We start from the raw sequence: 23799 nt of genomic DNA on the forward strand, positions 1-23799 counted from the left end.
CCCCCCCCCCCCCCCCCATGTCTGCACTGGAATCATGTCCCGAACTCTCTCTGATCCATTCAGGAATGTTACAAACCTCTCTGTGCTGCTAACCGAGAGCAGAGTAGAAAGCTTTGCCCACCACGACAGCTAAGATAGATTTGCTTGTGACTTGCACACTGATGGGCCTCCTGATTGCATTTCCAACACTGAGAAGTGGTTTCCTCTCTCTGCAGAGAGTACCAGTGGCTCTCCCGTCTCCCATCACAGGGCAACTTGACAGCGCCACCCCTGGCAGATGTCAGAGCCCCGCTGTGGGGTGTCAGACGAGGGCAGCCAGCAGGTCTGGGCCCAGAGGGTGAATGTCATCTTTACTGGGAAAAGACAACTGCAGCACCGCAGGAGGCGCTCTGCAAACCAAGGTAATTTGTGAAACCTTCAGACCTTCGAGATGTGACGCTGGTGAAGAATTAGACGCATTTTATGTAGAATATCTGAGAAGATAAAGAGCTGTTTTCTGGAGGTGTTGTGTGAGTGTGTGTGTCCTTTTTTGGTCTTAAACAGACCAACAGTTAACTGGGAGGTCCCACCTTAATAAAGCACCAAGCAGAGCTGAGGGTTGTAATAAAGACATGTGCTGGAATGTCTGATACCGACTGAAAAGCTTCTGGCGTTTAGCAGCGATCATGCCACTTCAGATGATTGTTGTTTGTAAAATATTTTCAGCAAAACACAGCAGTTATTCACTTAATGCTAATATTCATCTTAATCTGTCAAACTTTCTTTTAAACTATATGCTCAATTGAGGTCTCAAAACAAGATAAGACCGGACAAGAAAGGACCTGAAAATTGTTTCATGCTGTTGAAAGTGCTGCAACATCTCCTGACTCTCATGATAACTGATTTGATAAAAAAAAAGTGTTTAGCAGTGAAGATTGTGCATAGAGTTTAGCAACTTTTTTTTAAATAGAATTTGAATGTTTCATCAAATATTACACATAAGTAATTTTCACAGATTTGTAAGACAACAGATCTGATTCTGTCACAACCATCAAAGCTTGTTCTTAACTTCAAATCTGCAACATGGAACTCTTCAGAAAAAAAAAAGTGAAACCCTGCTTTTATTTACATTTAATCTGCTGTCTCACTTGTTTTGGAACAGAGTTGTTCAGCCATTTTCTCTATCCTGGGAAAGTCTAAAGATTGCTTCCTTCAAGGAGTCATTAACCCTGTTTGATCAGTGTTTCTGTGATTTTTGAGAATGCAAGGTTTTTCAAACAGCAGCAGTACATTCTTAGTTCCAGGGTGAAATACCTCCAGTAATATCTTTGCTTAATTTTCCTAAGCAAGTTGCACATCGACAACTTACACGTTTTTACCTTCAGAGCCGTTCTGGTAAAGTCTGCTTGTGTGTGGATCTCTCTTCTTCTCAGTAATGGTGAAGTTAATTTGAAACGGTTGCTTTCTGGCAAGACCGGACTTTCAGTATTTTATTTGCTTTAAGCAGGGTCAAAGGGGATACTTTGGGAAAGTTATTCCAAAAGCTGAATTCATCCATTTAGACATCTAAATGTTCATTTGTTGCATCTACAGATGAAAGGAAATGAATGATAATGTTAACGGGGGAGACCAATAACCTGAAAACAACTAAAACACCAGACCACTATCAACATTTTCTTCATCACTGACATAAGGCTGATATCAGTGAACCATTATGTCAGGTTCACTTACATAAAGGTTCACTTCCTCTGAAATTGACGCTTTCAAGTCCATGCAAGTTCGCAGCCTTCCACACGGATGAGAAAAAATGTTTTCTGAAGGAAGATTTTATGGGCAGACGAGATAAATATGCAGCTAAAATACAAAAAAAATGTGTGTTTGATGAGTCAAGCTGAGACTTTCAGTCCAAAGTGGTGCAGTATCATGCACTGCCTTGCATGATACTGCATGTAGTGGCAGTATCATGCTGCAACGCTAGCAGTGGGACTGCTGCATGCTTGAACAGATGGGAGAATAAAGATGGAGGACTACCTATAACTTCACCTCGAATGAACCGCAACTGGAAACAATTCCAAACACACGTTAAGCCGGCTTTGAGGTGGATTAATGAAAGACTAACATTTTGCTTCAAGGTCGGCACCAACCTCAACTCAAATGTTGGGCTGCGATTAAAAGTCTGTCAAGAAACCACCTAATTTAAATAACCTCCACCAGTAATGACAAGAGGAGTCGCTAAATGATCCCAGAAGCTTGTTGTTGTCCACATTGTGTGTTTTGGTTAAATTGCACCTTTGAACGGGGCATTTATCCACTAATTACTGGAGTGAATATGAATACCTGAGCCATAACTGCTGACAGTAATCCCTGCCTTGTTTGGAATACACAAAATCCACAATAAATATAAACTTCTGCACACATTATTTTAGGAATGACTGAAGGTTTTTTCCGTTTCACAGTGGTTCCGCGCTGCAGAGAGCATTTCAATGTGTCTTTAAAAGCCCCAGGTTAATGTACATTATTCTGTATGATGAGTGGATGAACGCTCCTCACTGATATTGTAAGCTGCGCTCTCTAACTGCCTTCTCTCCTGTGACCAATGACAGATTATCACAATTTCCTGCTGCTGTGTTTATCGATGTCTAAGAGTGCAGCCGAGCTCTGCCAAACTTCTTCTTTTTTTTTTTTTTTTAGTAATTGAGCTTCAGGCTCTCCCACTCTCTCAGTTTGGGTGATTTAGAGAAAATCTCCATGTGGTAGTAAAGGTGTAATTTATTTCCAGCTGATGCAAAATGCGATAGCTGAACACAAACTCAAGAAATAACTGCTGCAGTTTTATTCTCAGGCTCCCCCACTCACTATCTGGCTCAATCTGTAGCTGGAGAAGGTCTGTCTGTGAATTCAATTTTCAGCATCCCAGAAGCAAAACGTCACTTTCTAACCTACGTCCCTCTCTGGCTGCTCGCGCCTCCGTCCCGATGAGGTGCAAAGCCTCTGCATACCTCCGTGTCCCTGGTAGCGTTAGTTAATGTTTGGGGAATGCAGTCGCTGCAGTGGCAGCCGATGTTTGCTGCTGCTTCTTCATGTCAGTACCTGAAGTGTTCCCTCTGGTAAACACGTCCATAACTCAGAGACTGGATTGTGTTGTTTGCTAAACTGGTCGCCCATCAGAGGGCCCACATCATACAGGTGGAATAGGCTCGTATCTCGCGCTGTTTTGGACGCCATCAAAGTGTTTCTGTTTTAGCCTGAGACATAATGCATCGCAGATTCCTTCACACCTTCAGGTTAAACCTCTCAGAGACAGCGTTTTTATTCACTGATCTTGGCTTACGCTAAGAGTCAAGATCATCATCATGCAGTATCACAATAGAAATGTCATATTGCACGGTGAGAAATGTATATAAAAAAACAGGCCAGCGTTTCCGCAGAGTGATATGGTTACAATTAAAGCCCTGAATTATGAGATTCAATATGTAATAAATGTGTATCATTAGAGAACTGATAACAGAGTCTGCAGTTCAAATATGAGGGCATAGGGTGAAATTCCTATGTTGATTTGTCCATGGAGAATAAGGAAGTCCATGGCACTTATGACTAAATTATTATAAAAATCAGTTCTGACAGCATTCAAGATTTGTATTCTTACTCGGATGAAATTTATGCTCTGGTCGTTATGACAGTTTCACTCTGATGTATATTTAAATCCTATTCATCTCAGTAACTGATTTGATGGTAAAAAAAAAAGTGAATGGAAGCAGCTAAAAGTCTCACTTTTTGCAAAAAATTTGTTTAAATAATGAGTTTTTGAAGACACCATTTTCACAGCTTGAGCCAGAAAGATAAGTCTGTGTACTGCTTGTTTGTGACTCAAAAATACTATATATATGTTATCAAAGAGCAATTTTTTTGGAACACTTGATCCTAATCTTAGAAAATTAAACTTTCTGATTTAAGGTTTTTTATAAGCCTCTGAACATGGTGCCTTTTCACACTCTCACTTTGTCTGCACGATATGTCTGCAAACATGTACAACTATGGGAAATAATCACATATATACTGTTGATGACAAAATACCAAGAAAATACATTTGCTTTTGGTATTTGAAGTCGATATTTGAACAAGAAGGATGTGTCTTCTGCTGCAGACACTGTCAGATGAAGCTGACCGCTGCATTAACACTAAGATGAGGCGGATCCTCTCTGCTGGTGTGATCTTGTCAAGAAGGAACATGGCTGCTGGCTCCGAGCTTCCAGGAAATTAAAGAGCCAACCTCAGCCTGAGGAATGTTGAATATTTACAGAACTCACATTCCACCTGGCTTACGAGCGATGAAAGCACAGTAGGTGTGTGTATGTTATTCAGAGGTGTGTCCTTAACGATGTGGACTGAACGATATGTAGTCCTGTGCAAAAGTCCCGGGTCATCCCTTTATATTTCACTATCAAATAGGTATCGTGTTTTGCGTTGATTATATCAGCGGTAATAAATGCATATTTTGATCATTCTGTTTTCTCGTCTGTTAAGATGACCCCTCCAGCACTTGTGAGCGTCTCCTGCAGCAGGACTCCATCTAACTGGACAAATCTATTAACGACAAGAAACTTGGTTTATCAAATGTTGCATTAAAAAGCAAATGTTTTCAGCACAACCGTCAAATGTGCACAAAAAAGGGATAAAAATCGGGTAACATGAAGACTGCAGCTACACTTTAGAAACAACTTTTTGTCATTTTTTTGCCTAAATACGCAACGGTCTCTTACTGAAGTGTTGCTGGAGTTCTCACATTTGATCAACTCTCGGTGCCCAGACAAAACACCCTCCTGATGTGACCTCGGAGTCGTAACAGTTTGGCCTTGCAGTCAGAGAAATCTTGTTTCTTAACGCTGCTTGCAAGCCAAACTCCCTCTGCTCCATCACAATAACAACAATAACTTCAGCTATCGGACGATCTCGCTCCCTTCTGCACCTCAGCCATAGGGGGCACCGTGGTAATTGCTTCCATAAGGGAAGTCTTGGAATGTTTTGTGTGTCGGACTTCCTGGCTCGTCCAAAGTTCTCGGGGGACCCGTTGTGCTGTGGAGGTCTGGGATGGTGAGGAGTCCAAACTCAGGATGCAGGCCGGCACATGCCGCCTGGCTGCAGCCTGAATGCAAGTCGCTCTTTTGAGAGCTTAGAAAAGAGACTGAAAATGTGGAGTTTTCCTCTTTGAACTCTTTTACTGGAGAACACGTGGCCACAATAGCACCTCTAAAGAAACAATTCCCTTCTTTTAACATCTAGCATCACTTTTACAGACCTTTCCCTGGGTACTTCCCAGTTCTCCTATTGAATAGTTTTAAGACTCAAAATATCTGCAATCCAAACATGTTGCAGTCATGTTGCTGCTAAGACTCAAGCCTCTGTTGTGTGTTTACTCACAAGGAAACACAAACTGATGTCACTGCCAAACCCATGCCTTAATGCTCTAGATATCCAGATATTTTCCAGTCTCCGGGGTGTTGTTTGGGCCTCTCTGTAATTTGCAGAGTGCAATACTCATTTAACTCTTGCTGGTCACCTGCATCCCCTTTCTGCTGCGCATGTTTCAGAAAATGTGCAAATGACATTAAATGTGGCTCAAACAAAGCTTTCTGCAGGGCTTAGGACTCTGTTTGCATAAGCCATAGTTTCCCACCTGCATTTAAACATATTTTGACAAGCGTAACATGCGTGATTCAGGATGCCAATTCATAGACAAACTACCGCTTCAGGAAGTGTGTGCGAATCCTTAATGCCTGCTACGATCAGAAGTGCAAATTTGCAGCATATTTAATTGAAACTGCCTTTTGTTCAGTTCGCCTTGCTGCAGGGTTTACATGCTGTTACATTCAGGTGATGTCTCACTCTCTGACTTTCCGCTGAAAGCTTGTTACAGTGTTGATTGGATTTAACAAAAAAAACTCCCAATAGGATAATCTTGGGACTGTGGGTGAAATGCATGATGCAGGTATTAAAGGGTTAACCGTACTGTGTTGGCCTTCTTCGACCTTCAGAGCTGCCTTAGGTCTTCGAGGCAGAGATTCAACAAAGCGTCAGAAACATTGTTTGCAGTTTTGGTGCAGATTGATCTCATTCTTAAATTCCTCATTCTGATGCTTGGCTCAAACCTTAGCAAGCTGACTCCTCCACATCCAGATGCCGCAACGCGGCGAGTTGCCGCCACCTGTTTGACTGATCTCCTATTTCTGGTTAACAAGCCGTTGAACAGGTGCAACGGCTTGTTAACCAGTCTGTGAAGATGCTTCCCTCCTTCCGCTGAGTAAACCAGCAGCTGCATCTCCTGAAACACTCATGTTACCTAATGAGTGTTTGCTCTTGTATCGGCTCTGACTCCGCACGGCTACGTCGTGTAATTGTGTGGACGCAACAGATTAGACGACAAGCAAATTAAAGATTGGTTTCGTTTCACCCCGTATTTTTCTGTCACTGAACAAATGCGAGAAGCCAGCGACACGTGTAATTAAGTCCAAGCGCAGAAACCGCAGACTCGCGTTGAGGTCAAACGTTCGGTCGAGCCAGGACTTTGATCGTTGGCTCAGCTGGAAGCTGACATGGGCGACACGTCCTGTGATTTTCACACAGCCTGTTTATCTTCAAGTAGGAGCCTGACAAATGAATGTTTAATTGAAGACATGAACTACAGCAGGCGGCCACCGTCAGGGAACCTCCAGGAAATGTTTCCTGAAAATTCACACTGGATTGTTGTACGACAGAGAAACTTTGGGAGGGAGGAAAGCCCTTAAGGAAAAGAACTTTCACAATCCTTGAATATGTCCGTAAGATTATTATAAATATGTTAAAACCTGTGAATGTATTAAGGCTTCAATAGAACATGGCTAATATAACTTTATAAGAATAAGAAAACATGTATAAAGAGTCGCTTTCCAAATTCTGTTAATTGTGTTGTAGAGAGTGAGACAAAGTCCAGATAAATAAAGGAATTCAATCAGTTTGCATAAAAGAAGGTAAACTAAAATAAATGAACATTTTCCCTAGGAAATTATCTGTATTAGTTTAAGTCAGTGATTATTTGATTGTATAATATTTGTTTTGTATTCTGGTGATTTTTCTATATTATAACATGTTTGTTTCACTCAGTAGATCACTTACTAAGTGAAACAGTAACTGCAGTTAGATGCAGATTTTTTTTTTTTTACTTTTATTTTTTACCAATTGACATATTCCAGAAAGTCCTTTCCATTAAAAAGGACTAAACCTACAATAATTTGGCATAGAGCCAGAAGAAAGTTATATTTCCATTAATGTCAAAACAGTCCTGGGGAAAATAAGTACACCATACCTGCCTAAACTGCATTTAAGAGAAAATGAAGCAGCCAAGCACTGTTAATCAAAGGCATCTGATTAGATGATCATCAGCAAATTTGACTGGCTCTGTGAACCTTTTGGCTGTCTGCTGTTCTAAAGCCTGCATGTGTCAAGAGGGAAATACACCAGGATTGAGCTTTAAAAGGCAATTTCACATGAATCTGGAAAGAGTTGTAAGGCTATTTCCAAACTACTGAATCCCACTCATCGTCCAGTCACAATGATATTACAGTAATTTCCTCTCAGGAGAGAAAATATTTTGGCACAGTAAACTGGAAAGCCAGCTGGTGGAATAGTAATACAAGTGCTAGGTCTCACTTAGCATTTAACTCCTTTCAGACTATTCATCTCCATCACCACGGTAACGTACGCATACCACTAGAGCTGGTTGATGTATTTTCAATTGCATTTTCAATAATAATGACATTGACATCATTTTGCCAAATTATGTTTAACATGACTGCCTGCATCAATCCATCATTTGCATCTGTCTGTTGCTTGTTTTTCAGCTGAGAAGTGGTACAAACGACAGCTGACCTACCAGATAGTGAACTGGCCGCGCCACCTGTCTCTGGGCTCCGTCCGGCTGGCCGTGCGAACAGCTTTCCAGCTTTGGAGTAACGTGTCTGACCTGGTGTTCCGGGAGGCCCCCAAGGGCCCCGCAGACATTCGGCTGGCTTTTTATGAGGGGGACCACAACGACGGGGCCAGTAATGCCTTTGACGGACCAGGTCGGAGTCACAGCCTGAACAAAACAAATATGGCACTTTGATTTCAAATTTACTGTTATTATGTTATCTATCTATCTATCTATCTATCTATCTATCTATCTATCTATCTATCTATCTATCTATCTATCTATCTATCTATTATCTATCTATCTATCTATCTATCTATCTATCTATCTATCTATCTATCTATCTATCTATCTAACTATCTATATCTCTATCTATCTATATATCTATCTATCTATCTATCTATCTTCTATCTATCTATCTATCTATCTATCTATTATCTATTATCTATTATCTATCTATCTATCTATCTGAGTAGAATAATTTTTTAAAGCTGTAAATAATCTGCATGTGTGCCTATGCATTAAAGAAGACAGACTATTTACGTTACATGAACAGTAGATGATATCCGTGATATAAACACTTATTGAGTTCGGTGGGAGTAGGGATGGTTATAGAGTCTAACAGCTGCTGGGAGGATTACAGTTAATGTCAGCAGTATCTGCAGACGATGCATGATTGGAGAGTAGTAGGAAAAAGTACCAGAGTAAGGAAACTATGTCGTTATGCTCAGGATAATCCAAGGAAGTCCAGTGCAGGTTAATGGGTCTCTCTAAATCATACGTTGATATGTGTGTGTTTGCATGCGCGTGTGTGTGTGTTTGTGTGTCTGTGTGTGAAAAATCTCACTTTGAAGAAAATTAAGTTTCCATTTATTAGAACAGCAAACACAGAAGAAGCTGCAAATTAAAAATAAATTAAAATATCAAGCCTATTGTTCCCTTGTTAATCTTAAGCTAATTGTACGATAACAGTTTGCAGCACCGGTCAGACACGAACCGGTCTGTGCAGGTGCAGCAGTCGGCTGTAACGTGGTAAATATGCAACCGTCTCATGTCTGACATTCAGGTGGGACGTTGGCTCACGCCTTCCTGCCTCGCAGAGGGGAAGCCCACTTTGACATGGCGGAGAGATGGACGCTGAATGGACACAAGGGCCACAACTTGTTCATGGTGACCGCCCATGAGATCGGACACACTCTGGGCCTGGAGCACTCCCCCGTGCGGCACGCTCTGATGTCGCCGTACTACAGGAAGCTGGGCCGTCGCCTGGTCCTCAGCTGGGACGACATCCTTGCAGTGCAGCAGCTGTACGGTGAGAACATGTTCGCTCTGTGACGCGACGGTGGGCTGGGCGCGGATTTAATGTCCGAATGACAAATCTGTCTGGCTTCAAGGACATAACAAAGGATGGAACCCATATGTTATGAAAGCAGACTGTCTTTGAGGAGACCCTGGTGTAAAATAATCCTTTTGTAATGCCACTCATTACATCAGGATCAGACCGGGCAAGAAAAGGTCAGACAGCGACTGGCTGCATACAGAAGTCAGAGGTTTACGTACATTCATTCTAGATGTAAATGTCCTTTTTTGGGGTTTTTTGTTCAGAGAGGAATGACTGTACACTATAAATCCTTACAATGACTGTATGCTGTACAGTAATGGTACAAAAGTTTGAATTTAGTGTGTGTTTTCACTACATTTATACACACATACATATATTCCAAAATAAGTAGATAAATAATATATGACAAATGTCTCCTAGCAATAAAAAACAAGCTCTTTGTGTATCCATGGATACAGAAAGGGTCCACTTTTTGCAGACAAATTGCTGGAATTTATTATAAAGTTGTTTGGTTTTAAAGGGATCTTAAAGGAGCTCCTTTAAAACCTTAATGTAAAAACCTTGAAGCACTTTAAGCTGCATTGTTGCTGAAAAAGTGCTATATAAATAAAGCTTCTTCTTCTTCTACTTAAACTGGATGGTTGAAACTTGGACACAACTTGGTGTTTCATCATCAACGATCCCAGTGACAACGATCCCAACTTTACGCACAGCAATATACTTGAGCTTAAGTTAGACTTAAAGTTCAACTTTGCGCGCACTCTTTTGTGTTTTTAGATATTATCGAAGCCGCACGTTGTATCGTGACTCCGTAATGTGGATACAGTGAGGAGCCAATCAGGTGTGAGCCGAAGCGGCATATTTACAGCACTTCACTTTGGGCTTGTTTTTGCAAACGGGTTGAAAATGAGAAATGGTCGAAATTTGACTTTTGTTTAGCTCATGGTGATTAAGTGTACACATTCAGAGCCTTTGTGTAATCAACCTCACAGCTTCGATGCTTCAACCGAGAGGCCTGATGCGAAGAGCAGAGGACTTTCTGCAGTCTGCAAGTTTCTCTGAATTCCTGACAAACATGGGAACAGCTTCTAATCCAAACCACAACATCCCCTCTCTGTGCTGAGTTTATCTTCGTAGCAGGATGGGGTTCGCTCTCTGACCTCTCTTACACAGATTTAATGCTGCGAGCTTCATGTAACACACTCAGAGGCCTGTTTGTGTCTCTGGGAGTTTCTGTCAGCTCTGTTGTGATAGACGGCGGCTGTAGGAGCATCTCCTCATGACTGTGCGTGTGTCTGTACAACAGTTTCTTTTTTTTTTTTTTTGTTTCCAGGGAGTGTGCTGTAACTCCTGGCATGCGCAACGGCAGGTTTCCACATGCGTCGTTCTGCATTGTTGTTTCTTTTCCACCTTCTTGGAAAATGGATTCGCTGCAACATTTGGGGGGGAAAAAAACAAGAACACATCATCGCGTCTTTTCGCACCAAACACAGTTCCTTGGTCGCTTCCGTGATCAGGCGTTGCTCTTGAATCCGTGAGATCTTTCTCTGCTTTGAGCCTCAGGTGCACAGCAGCTGCACTCTGCAGGAATGCCTTCGTGCCTGCAGGACAAGTCTCACAATCATTTGTGTAATGCAGCTCTGAACTTGAGACTGGGCTCAGGAGAAGCTCGCAGGCAGGCAGGCAGGCAGGCAGGCAGGCCAGCCGTCTCTGGATGCCTCCCTTCCTACTTATCTGAGAAGTCCCATCTGCTTGGCCTCTGGACACATTTTGTTCTCAGCTTCTCGAATTAGATTCAGAAGCGTCCCTCGCCCAATCTTATTCAAAAATCAGCAAAATACAGTGACTAGTCCTTACAATTTTGCTGTCTCTTTGCTTCCTAATAAGTTTTATTGTTTGCCACTCAGGTGTAGCTTAGCAAACTGCAGCTGGATTTCCCTCCACCCCACACACACACGCACACACTCGTCTGTGCGTAATTTCTACCCTGTGGCTGTAATTTCTGCAGCTGCTCCCACGTAAATGTCAAGCAGCTTCTCACACGGATACAGGCAGGACTGCTGGCGCTGCAGAAAAACCTTCAGCCAGATGTAATCGTGTTTGCGAGATAACCTTTCCTGCTGCTCTGACTCGCTGCTGTCCTGCAGATCCAGGAGAAGCATGTTTATGGCAGAATGAATCAGTCAGCATTGATAAGGTCTCCTTAACCTGGAATACGATGAATAAATTGTTGCTTTGAACATATTTTGTTAAAATAGGACTATAAAAATGTTGATGGGGCCTCTCATTAGAAATAACTTATGTTCGTAGTTAATAAAAGACTCATCTAGTTCTTACAGGTGCCCATAATTGTAAAGTTATTCAGTCTCTTGTCTGTTCAGATTTGAAATGATTCTGTTCGGGGCTCAGAAACAGTAAGATAACCCATGGTCAGTGAACACATCATGCAACTGTATCCAGTTAACTGTAAACGCTGGCTGTGTCTTCTCATGGCGCAACATTCTTCAAGAGTTCGGAAACTTCCTCAACAATTTGATATACATCTTGACATCCAAACATCTAAAACAAAGAGTACATTTTTGGGGGGAGGATAATAAACTGTTTGGAAAATGATTTCACCGGGAAAGTTTTTTAAAACATTTGGTCTACGAGAGCGTTCCAGCCCTTATCCTGCCATCCATTGTGGTGTGTATTTATCTATTTTTCCTGTAGTCTTCCTCCAGCTCATTGGGATGCTGATCTTATCCGAGTCTCACGCAAATATTTGCCCAGCTCTTTGCCGACAAAATGACTATAATCAAGCTCAAGCAGCCATTGCTTACTTGTGGTCTTGTTCTGTTCGTTTTGTTCCTAATGCCTTCATTTGCAGGCATGCGTCTATTATAAAGTGCTAAAGCCTAAAGATCCGTGGATGGACGACCTTTCAGTGTTTGTTCAGGATTCCACTGGGTGCGTTATCTAAAGTCTTGTGTTTGTTTCCTGCGCTGCACCGACGTGATCCATCGGTTTACATCGACTTCACCACATCCTGTAAGGGACAATTTAAATGTTAGCATTCTCCTAGTCTCCCACTTGGATTTACTGCATGTTTAATCTCCCATAGCGTCTGATTTATAAAAACCCTTTTAATTGCGTCCAACACAGAGGGGAAATGAGACAAACCCAAGGAGTCCTGAGAATTTATTTCAGCGCAGTCATTAAAGTGGCATCAGGCGGATTCCTCCGGTCCTGTCTGACGCCTTCACTTTGACCGACGGGTGGCTTTGCTTCTGCTTTCAGGGAAACCGTTGGGTAATCGCCCGGTCAGGTTGCCCGGACAGGTATTACACGCCGCGTTGCAGGAGTGGGAGTTCACCGAGCTCCAGAACCAGAACCCAGGACTGCCTCTGTACTGCCAGGGGATCTTTGATGCCATCACTGTGGGTGAGGTCCAGATGCCATATTGTGCAAACGGTACTGGATTTATTTATTTATTTTTTTGTGTCTGTTTTAATGTAAAATGCTTTATTTCTTGCCGTTATGTGCGTCTAGATGAGAAGCAGACGGTGCTGGTGTTCCGGGGCAGCCGGTTCTGGACGGTGTCGCCCGAAGGCAGCGTGAGCGACCCGCTCCTCCTCCGCCAGCGCTGGCCTGGCCTCCCTCGGGCGATAGAAGCTGCTGCCTTTTCCCCTCTGGACTCCAAGTGGTATTTTTTCAAAGGTGCCGCTTCACTGAGCTCATTAATTGGACCCAGGCTTCACCTAACCCGCTGACTGCCACCACATATGTAGTGACACACGTCCCAAAAATAGACTCCGATGGGGTCATTTATGTAGTGAAACGCTATTTAAAGAGCATGCTGCTCTGGAGCTTCAGCCGCGGATTTTAATTAGCGTCTTCTTTGTGCTGAAGGCTAATGAATCGTTTGAAGCTCCATAAGTGTCCCGCAGCGTGCCAAACACGTGTCTCATCAGTGTCTTCTCATCTGCTGCATGCAAATAGGTTTTCTATTAGCAACTAAAGCTCTCTTAAAGTCTAATTCAAGCTCGTATGTGGTACATTGTATTTCTGTTTAATACCGTACGCCAAGCAGCCTCCGTGGCCAGAAGTCTAGTTGGTGCCTTGTAAAAGCGGTCATACTCCACCAACCTTTGAGTATCAGGATATTTCATTGGGATTTTGGGTGAGGGGCCAAAACTAAGAAGCACAAAATCTTTTCAGAAATAAAAATCTGAAGAGCATTTTTATTAAAATGTTTTCTGTATCCCCCTAAGACTTGTAGCTAACAATTAATTTGAGAGATTTGGTCAGCAGAATCTTCCTCCTGATATTTGCTTCTTTTATTAATAATCTCCTCTCTCAGCACGTCATGTTTAGGTGGACGGCTCTGTTTTCAGATGGTGAATCGAACATTGCACTGAGCTATTCAAAGTTTGGTCTATTGCTTACTAACCTTAACCTGTTTTTACATTTTCTCCCTGACCTTTCTGCTGTGCGCATTTGAGCTCCACATTTTTTGGTTCACTAATGTAAGCAAACATTACACAGTCTGCGTGAGTAGACCTGCTAACTAATTAGTTGACTTCTGAGGCCAGGTCGTTGTATTACATTTTATTTAGGTGTATCAGAGAACATGGGACAAATAAAAAAATGCACACCACACTTTTAAGATTTTCTTTTGTGACATAATGACAAAAAAAAAACAAAACATCTCACCATCATGAACTTAGTGTGTTTTCTCCTGCAGGGAAGCGGATGTGGCGTTACACAGGCACTGTGCTGGACCCGGGGTTCCCCATGCAGAACAAGGTTCTGGGTCTGCCTCGCCGCCTGGACTGTGCTTTTTACTACACCCCTCTGGGTCACATGGTGCTCTTCAAGGGCTCCCGCTACTTTGTGCTCAACCTTAAAACTCTTCGCCAGGAGCCCTACTATCCCCGCCGGCTGACAGACTGGACCGGCCTGCCGCAGGGCACCAACGGGGCGCTGACCCGTCCAGACGGCCGACTTTACCTGTTCAAAAATCAGCGGTTCTGGAGGTTCGACCCCGTGAAGGTGCGGGTCACCAGAGAGGGCCTGTGGGCTAAGGATTTAAACTGGACTGGCTGCAGCAATATACCTCGGAGTAATAATATTTTTTGACCACCAGGGGGAGCTGCAAAATTAAAAGTGCAATTTATTCACATAGAGGAAGGGTCCTGCACTTTTTTGAACAATAGCCCTTATGTTGGCACTAGATCCTGACAGTGACAGCGCTCCATCAGCATACACAGTATTTATACTACTGAACGCTACTAATACGAGGTATGTGTAATTGTCTAACTAATGCAGATTTGATTTGATCTGCCAAATTCAAACAGATAGTGCAACAGTCTATTTGGTGTATATTTTTAAGAGAAACTATATATTTTAGTCATAGCCTCTTCAATCACCAGTACCTGTGGCAGGCTATGTGTGTGAACTTTGACCTGTGACTGTTCTTTATGTTCCCATATATAACAGAAAGCCTAAAGCTTTCTACACTGTGTGGGAACAAATAGTAGGCAAACAAATGTTTGAACCTGATTTCTTTTTTAAAGCAGCAGACATACAAGAGTAGACACTTGGTGGATTTAATTATTTTCATGTGATAGGCCTGTGTGCAATAAGAGAGGGCGTAGTGAAGTGGTTATTTTTATTTATATATATATATATATATATATATATATATATATATATATATATATGTAGGCAGGCATAAGGTTATTATATACAACAATATGAATTTAGATGCATTAAAAAAAAATCAAATGTTTTGTTGTAGTACATTCCGCTTTAAATAATCAGTTTGACAACCTGATCACAAAGCTGCCGATCATCTCTGACAAGCTACCGTATTACAGAGCAGTAAGCTAGGGTGGTGCTTTCTATAAACCAGGCGGGAACATCAACACCGGACCAACATCGTGATAAAAGATACATGTTCTTTAAACAACAGAGCGCTCAGATATACCTGACAACTTTCTCTAGATGAACTATTGAAACTCTGAGCTTAAAACAAAACCAGATACGTTTGTAATAACAGTTCCAATGGGTGTTATTTTGAAATATCTAGACTTAACAGATTTATTTATTTTTTTTGCTTACTGAAAAAAAAACCCTTTATTTTCAGACTTTGAAACATTTGTAAATGTGTTAAGTTATAGCAAATTCCTTTTAAATAAAGGTTGTATTGTTAAATGTACAGCTTTGCTATATGAACTTTTTAGCATTGCCTCAAAGGAGTGTCTCGACTAGCTTTTTCAGTAAAAACAAAACAGCCCGCAAAAAAATAACAGAGATCTGAGAAATCCGTATACATACGCCTCATGTTTCATATTCCACTTGAGCAGTGGGATTCCTGTGGGTTTTTTCTGACAACCAAAAAAAAAAAAGATAAAAAAAAAAAAAAAAGCATTTACAGAGTAAAGAGATGCACTAATCAGGGCTGTGTGGCCAGTTTTCGTTTTTTGTAAATGACTTCTACTTGTACAGCATTTAGTCCAGAAGACTTCAAAGTACTTCACACTGAAGAAGCAAGAAAGCTTTCCCCCGTTGATTTAGATTTCTCTTTCAAAACCAAATATTTCTTTCTAGTTTTCCTGCATCATTATATATTATATTATATATATTATCATATTCATATTGGGAATACAAAGGCGACAGTGGTCAGAGTTTGTCCTGTAACCAGTGGCTTATCGTTTACAACCCCTGCTCTGTGTCTTAAAGCAGAATGCTCCTCTTTGTACCTGGAAAAGTTGAGCTCAAGACAAAAAAAGTGTTTGAATTAGCATTAAACATTGTTACGGCATCAGTGGGCCCTGCCCTCTTTTTCCTTGCAGGGTCCTGCAGTCAGGCCCTGCAGGTGTTGGGTGTTCCTCTGATTGGCGTCCTGCAGCTTTAAAGCTGCTAGGCGTACAGCAGAGGGAAGGCTTTTCCCTTCCCTCTCCTCAGATCCCCACTTGGTTTGGTTTGTATCTTTTGGTTGAGTTTTGTTAGGTTTTGCATTTGCTCATTTCTGGTTATTTATAGGTTTTGCTCTAATCTATTTTGGTTTCTTATTTCAGGCATTTCTTTTTTTCAAGGTTATTTCTTTCATATAACTTAATAAATTCTACTTTCATTTACACATTAAATCCTTGTGTGGTCTCCATTAATGTTGCCCCATCAAACGAGCCTGGTGGACGTAACATTGTGGGGGCTCGTCCCTTCATGGTTAACATTGTGGGAGCTAATTATGCTTGATTGGCCTCATTGGTGAGTTCAGGTTGCAGTTACATGCCCCTGACTTTGGTTTTCCTGTACTGCAGGTTATTTGGCTAGTTTAAGGAATTTTACCTTACTAGATTTTGGACATTTTTGATGTTTCATGTTTGTTGCTGGAGGTCCATGAGGATTTTTGTTGGTAGGGGAGAGAGGGTTGTGTTTTGAAAAAAGGTAAGTGCTGTCTGGTATTTGTTTGTGGCAACTTCATTTTAGATTACCCTGTTTGTTGTTTTGGTTTGTTATTTTTGGGTTGGACTCTGGGCTGAGGGCACCGCCGTGGTTTGCTGCCTGAGAGGTCTTGGCCTGGAGGGATTTGCTGCCAGCGGTATCTTGGTGCTTAAAGTGACTTGGCTCTTGGAGGAAGGCCTGAAGACTAGGCTAAGGTTAGTCAGAGTTTTTGGCACTTAGTTAGTGGTAGGAAAATGGAGGTTTGCCATTTGTTTGTACCAGTCATGCACTTCCTTGTGGTTGTTTAAACAATTGGGTATATTTTGACCTGTATTGTTTTTTTTTTTGAAAGTGGGGTTGTTGGGTTAGTTTGGTTTGAGGATGGACGTTGTGAGTTCTTTCTTGTCTTCTCCAACATTAGAACTCTTGGAAAAGCTTACAAAGGAGCAGATTCGTCAAGTAGCTGAACACTTTAAAGTTGATCTTGAAGATGTAAAAGGATTAAGGTTACCTCCGCTAAGAAGTTTTTTAAAAGACGAACTTATAAAACTGAATGTCTTTCCTGTCTCTCTTTCAGATGCTGATGTGACAGATGAAACTTCCCTCGGTTCAGTTTCTTTAACTGGTGCTCCAAATGAATTGTCGAGCTCAACAGTGTCTCAAGCTTCTCAATTAAAGTTTCAGTCGAATAAAACTGAGATGGAAATGCAGTTGGAGTTAGAAAAATTACGACTAGCACATGAGCTTGAGGAGAAAAAATTAGATTTACAGGAAAAGCGGCTAGCATATGAGCTTGAGAAAAAACTAGCTTTACAGGAAAAGCAGCTAGCACAGGAACAAGAAGAGAAGAGGTTAGCACATGAGTTGGAGGTGAAGAAATTATCTTTGGAAGCTGAGCGCCTGAAGTTGAGGTCTGAGGGCAGGTTAAGTGGTGGATCTGTTAATCTGTCTCAAGGTGGTGATGGGTTTTCTGGACATAACTTGGTTAACATGTTGAAGCTGTTGCCTAAGTTTAATGAAAGAGATCCTGATGTGTTTTTCTCTTTGTTTGAGGACATGGCAGAGGACAATGACTGGAGTGATCTAGATTGCTCCATGCTGCTGCAAAGTGTGCTTGTGGGTAAGGCCCAAGAAGCATACGTTTCATTAACTTCAGCTGAAAGAAAGGTATACACATCTGTTAAAAAAGCTGTGTTGAAAGCTTATGAACTGGTTCCTGAGCATTACAGGCAACAATTTAGGAGCTGCAGGAAAGCTGAAAAACAGTCAAACACGGATCTGGTCAGAGAACTAAACACCCAGTTTTCTCGTTGGTTATCAGCTGAAGGTGTGGATGATTTTGAATCACTTTGTGACTTGATGGTGTTGGAACAGTTCAAGAACATTATTCCAGAACGGGTGGCTATATATATCAATGAACATAAAGTAAAAACTGCTGCTAAAGCTGCTGTCTTAGCAGACGAGTATGTTCTGACCCATAAAGCTTTGAGGGATTCTCATTTGAAAGGTGACCACAGCCTTAAGGAATTTCATTATGACCGGTTTCCTGGTAAAAATAGATTGGATCATACACTGAGATCTAAAGCAGACTTGGTTTGTAACTATTGTCGCCAGAAGGGACACTGGAAAAATGAGTGTCCTCTGAATATCAAAACTAAATCAAATAGGGGCAAACAGGATCATCGAAAACCTGTGGCTTTAGCCAGTGTTACACAGTTGCATTCAGTGGAGTCTACACCGCTACCTAAAGTTGAAAGTGTAAGACCAACTGTCTTAGCTGCACCTCTTGACTTTCAATCTTTTTCAGAGCTGACCGATTCAGATCCCCAGAACTTTGTGAAGGATGTCGGACAAGATTACTCTCCTTTCATCACACATGGGTTTGTTACTCTGAATGGAAGTTCTAATAAAGTGGCTGTAAAGATTCTGCGTGACACCGGAGCATCTGAATCTTTCATCTTGGATTCTATTTTGCCATTTTCTTCATGTTCTGATACTGGTCGTAGTGTCTTAATTAGAGGTATTGGGATGGAAACTTTCTCTGTGCCTCTCCATAGGATCTATTTGCAGTCAGAACTGGTACAAGGAGAAGTGACGATAGGTGTTCGTCCTTCTTTGCCTGTGGAAGGGGTGTCTCTCATTTTAGGAAACAATCTGGCAGGTGGACGTGTGTGGCGAGATGTTGCACCTCCTCTAGTGGTCCGAGCGTCTCCATCTGTTTCCGTGTCAGACAAATGTGCTCAAGACTTCCCTGAGGCGTTTCCAGCTTGTGCAGTAACTCGTGCCATCACTCGTGCTTTGGCTGATAAGGAGGTTGAGTCTGGTAAGCCTAGTTCTGTTGAGAAGACTGCTTGTTTGCCAACTCTTCCTGTTCCTTTGTCACTCAGTGAGTTGATTGCAGCCCAACAGGAGGACACAACCTTAGCTGTCCTGTTTGACCAAGTCCAGACAGCTGAACAGGACACAAAAACGTCATGTGGGTATTTTCTACAAGCAGATCTGTTGGTACGTAAATGGTTACCCTACAGTGACAGGGATATTGTTGGTCCAATTTATCAAGTTGTTGTTCCAGTCAAGTTCAGAAACCTTGTTTTGAAAACTGCTCATGGAGAATTGTCTGGTCATTTCGGAGTCAATAAAACTTATAATAGAGTTTTACATCATTTTTATTGGCCGCGTCTGAAAAAAGATGTTGCTGCGTTTGTGAAAACCTGTCACACTTGTCAACTAACTGGAAAACCTAATCAGACGTTGAAACCAGCTCCACCTTTTCCAATACCTGCTGCTGATAAGCCTTTTGAACACTTGATCATTGACTGTGTTGGCCCACTGAGTCCTTCAAAGTCCGGATCAGTGTATTTACTGACAGTTATGTGTAAAAGCACTCGTTATCCTGCAGCATATGCTCTGAAAACCATTACAACAAAGTCGGTGGTCAAAGCTTTGTCTAACTTTATTTCAGTGTTTGGAATCCCAAAGACCATTCAGACTGACAGAGGTACCAATTTCACCTCACGCATGTTTGGTGAGATTTTGAAACAACTAGGTGTAGTCCATCAACAGAGCAGTGCTTATCATGCTCAAAGCCAGGGGGCACTAGAGCGTTTTCACCAAACCCTGAAGGCTTTGTTGAGGGCATACTGCACAGAGTTGAGTAGAGACTGGGAAGAAGGTCTGCCTTGGCTACTTCTGGCAGCTCGTGAAGTTGTACAAGAGAGCACAGGGTTCAGTCCAAATGAACTAGTGTTTGGACATCATGTGCGTGGTCCTCTTGCTATTTTAAAAACCAACTTGGAGAGGTCTGAGCCACCATCAAACCTGTTTGACTACATCAATGGTTTTCGTCGCAGACTTTTCTTGGCTGGCAAACTAGCTTCTGAGAATCTTAAAAAGGCTCAGAGGAAAATGAAGCGATGGTTTGACCAGAAAGCTGAAAATAGAGTGTTTCATCCAGGAGATAAGGTGCTTGCCTTACTTCCCATTCAGAGTTCACCTTTCCAAGCAAAGTTTTATGGTCCGTATTCTGTGTTGAGATGGGTGTCACCACAGGACTATGTGGTTTCTACCCCAGACCGTAAACTACCAACTCAGCTTTGCCATGTGAACTTATTGAAGCCTTACTTTGGTTCTACTTTGGAAGAAAAAGATGGGAAGGCAGTTGCTGCTTCTGTGAAGGCAGACTCGAGCTGCAACACAGGTTTGGATGAGGATGTGCAGACTCCAGATGACACAGTGTTCCAGCCCAGACTTAAAAACTCTGAGATGTTGTCTAACATACAGACATTATTGAGTCATTTGTCTGCAGAAAGAAGTGAGCAGTTGAAGCAGTCCATTATGGATTTTCAAGCCTTGTTCAGTGACATTCCAACATGTACCAATTTAATTGAGCATGACATAGATGTGGGAGATGCGCAACCCATCCGTCAACATTTTTATCGTGTGCCTCCTGAAAAAAGTAAGTTTTTGGAGTCAGAAATTCAGTATTTGCTGGACAATGGCCTGGCTAAACCATCTTGTTCTAGTTGGTCTTCGCCATGTTTGTTGGTTAAAAAACCTGACGGTACTTATAGATTCTGTACTGATTATAGGAAACTGAACAGCATTACAAAGCCTGACTCTTACCCGCTTCCTCGGATGGAAGATTGTGTCGATCAGGTTGGAACTGCAAAGTATGTGAGTAAATTTGATTTGCTCAAAGGTTATTATCAAGTACCCTTGTCTGCTCGAGCCCAAGAGGTGTCTTCCTTTATTGTACCATCAGGATTATACTCTTACACTGTAATGAGTTTTGGCCTTAGGAATGCACCTGCCACTTTCCAACGGCTGATGAATAAAGTAGTGGCTGGTTTGGAAGGTTGTGCTGTCTACTTGGATGATGTAGTGGTCTTCAGTGACACCTGGAATGAACACGTGCTGCGTATCCAGAAGTTGTTTCAGTGTCTTCAGGATGCTCGCCTAACTGTGAACTTAGCTAAATGTGAGTTTGCAAGAGCTACAGTGACTTATCTGGGAAAAGTTGTTGGGCAAGGACAAGTGAAACCAGTAAGGGCAAAAGTCCAAGCCATTGATGGTTTCCCACCTCCTTCCTCAAAAAAGGAGTTGATGAGATTTCTGGGGATGGTGGGTTACTATAGAAACTTTTGTGAGAACTTTTCTACTGTAGTGGCTCCATTAACAGACCTATTGAAGGCTAAAGTCCAGTTTAGGTGGTCCTCAGCTTGTCAGAAGGCATTTGAAAATGTCAAGTTTCTCTTGAGCACTGCACCAGTCTTGTCTGCTCCAAGATTAGACCGGCCATTCCAGGTACAGGTTGACGCAAGTCAAGTGGGTGCAGGAGCCATTTTGTTGCAGACTGACGAAGGAGGAATTGACCATCCAGTGTGTTTCTTTTCTAGGAAATTCAATCAACATCAACTTAATTATTCGACCATTGAGAAAGAGGCCTTGGCCCTTATTTGGGCCCTGCAGCACTTTGATGTGTATGTGGGTGGGGGTGCATTTCCTGTTGTGGTATATTCAGATCATAACCCTTTGACCTTTTTGCACTCTTTACAGAGCCCCAATCAGCGGTTGATGCGATGGGCCTTATTTCTACAGCCTTACAACCTTGAAATTCGGCACATTCGAGGCACTGAAAATGTGCTGGCTGATGCATTGTCTCGTGCCATTGATGGACCAGACTAGCAGGAAAAATGTCTACAGAGGTCCTAGTGGGAACCTCTGTTTTAAGGGGGAAGGTGTTACGGCATCAGTGGGCCCTGCCCTCTTTTTCCTTGCAGGGTTCTGCAGTCAGGCCCTGCAGGTGTTGGGTGTTCCTCTGATTGGCGTCCTGCAGCTTTAAAGCTGCTAGGCGTACAGCAGAGGGAAGGCTTTTCCCTTCCCTCTCCTCAGATCCCCACTTGGTTTGGTTTGTATCTTTTGGTTGAGTTTTGTTAGGTTTTGCATTTGCTCATTTCTGGTTATTTATAGGTTTTGCTCTAATCTATTTTGGTTTCTTATTTCAGGCATTTCTTTTTTTCAAGGTTATTTCTTTCATATAACTTAATAAATTCTACTTTCATTTACACATTAAATCCTTGTGTGGTCTCCATTAATGTTGCCCCATCAAACGAGCCTGGTGGACGTAACACACATAAAACATGTTTTGAAATGCCAACATGCCAACATAAATATGCCAACAACATATTTATTACATGTTGAGAAACAGTGTGACAGCAGGTCATCTCCAATTTAATAGAAATCAACAACTAGTGGATTTCTTCAAATGCCACACTTTCAGGCAAAATAATCAGATTAGATTAATCAATGCATAAAATTTAACATGTATAGTTGTTTGATCAATGTATCCATGGAGAGCACTATTTTCCAGGTAATTTGAAAAAAAAAAACTGGTTTTAAAACTTATTTCAAATCATAAAAACTAGTTATCATTAACTAAATTATTTAGTGTGTTGTTGTTTGATCAATATATCCATGGAGACCACTATATTCCAGGTAATTTAAAAAAAAAAACTGGTTCCAAAACGTATTTCAAATCAAAACAACTAGTTAGCATTAACTAAACAATATAGTGTGTTGTTGTTTAATCAATGCATCCATGGTGACCACCCAATTTAATATGTAGTTGTTTGATCAATGTATCCATGGAGACCACCTTTTTCCAGGTAATTTTTCAAAAAACTGGTTCCAAAACTTATTTCAAATGAAAACAACTAGTTAGCGTTAACTAAACAATTTAGTTTGTTGTCATTTACTAAATGCATCTATGGAGACCACTGTTGGGTAATTTTACAAAAAACTGGTTCCAAAACTTATTTTAAATCAAAACAACTACTTAGCATTAAATAAACATTGCAGTGTGTTGTTGTTTAATAAATGCATCCATGGAGACCACCCAATTTAACATGTAGTTGTTTGATCAATACATCCATGGAGACCACTACTTTCCAGGTAAGTTTTCAAAAACCTGGTTCCAAAACTTATTTCAAATCAAAACAACTAGTTAGCATTTACTAAACAATTTAGTGTGTTGTTGTTTAATCATTGTATCCATGGAGACCACTATATTCCAGGTAATGAAAAAAAAAAAAAACGTGTTCCAAAACGTATTTCAAATCAAAACAACTACTTAGCGTTAACTAAACAATTTAGTGTGTTGTTGTTTAATCAATGCATTAAATTTAACATGTTGTTGTTTAAGCAATGTATCCATGGAGACCATTGTTAGGTAATTTGTCAAAAAACTGGTTCCAAAACTAATTTCAAATCAAAACAACTCATTAACATTAACTAAACAACTTAGTGTGTTGTTGTTTAATCATTGCATCCATGGAGACCACTGCTTTCCAGGTAATTTTTCAGGTTTTTTGAAAAATTCTAGGTAATTTTTCAAAAAACTGGTTCCAGAACTTATTTCAAATCATAACAACTAGTTAGCATTAACTAAACAATTTAGTGTGTTGTTTAATAAATGCATCCATGGAGACCACCCAATTTAACATGTAGTTGTTTGATCAATGTATCCATGGAGACCACTACTTTCCAGGTAATTTGAAAAAAAAAACTGGTTCCAAAACTTATTTCAAATCATAAAAACTAGTTATCA

At 41.4% G+C, this 23799-nt stretch overlaps 2 protein-coding genes and 1 long non-coding RNA gene across 3 annotated transcripts in view; 2 read left to right on the forward strand and 1 right to left on the reverse strand.

Moving 5' to 3' along the window:
* The window catches only part of LOC145554296 (matrix metalloproteinase-28-like), a 15965-nt gene extending 500 nt beyond the window's left edge, over positions 1 to 15465 (forward strand). Inside the window, 7 exon segments of the mRNA XM_081613851.1 lie at positions 197 to 272; positions 274 to 401; positions 7854 to 8075; positions 8988 to 9233; positions 12543 to 12686; positions 12795 to 12962; positions 13990 to 15465. Of these exon segments, the coding sequence (XP_081469977.1) occupies positions 197 to 272; positions 274 to 401; positions 7854 to 8075; positions 8988 to 9233; positions 12543 to 12686; positions 12795 to 12962; positions 13990 to 14384 (1379 nt within the window). The 3' untranslated portion in view covers positions 14385 to 15465.
* plcl1 (phospholipase C like 1) overlaps positions 1 to 23799 on the reverse strand; it is a 164492-nt gene that overhangs the window by 69309 nt on the left and 71384 nt on the right. The window lies entirely within an intron of this gene.
* Positions 16134 to 17573, forward strand: LOC145548333 (uncharacterized). Its single transcript, XR_014084477.1, has 2 exons — positions 16134 to 17186; positions 17272 to 17573. It is a non-coding gene; the product is annotated as an uncharacterized LOC145548333 (long non-coding RNA).

Source organism: Poecilia reticulata, chromosome 2 (assembly GCF_904066995.2).
Source record: "Poecilia reticulata chromosome 2, P_reticulata-male-v2, whole genome shotgun sequence".
In the NCBI taxonomy this organism is placed as follows: Eukaryota; Metazoa; Chordata; class Actinopteri; order Cyprinodontiformes; family Poeciliidae; genus Poecilia; species Poecilia reticulata.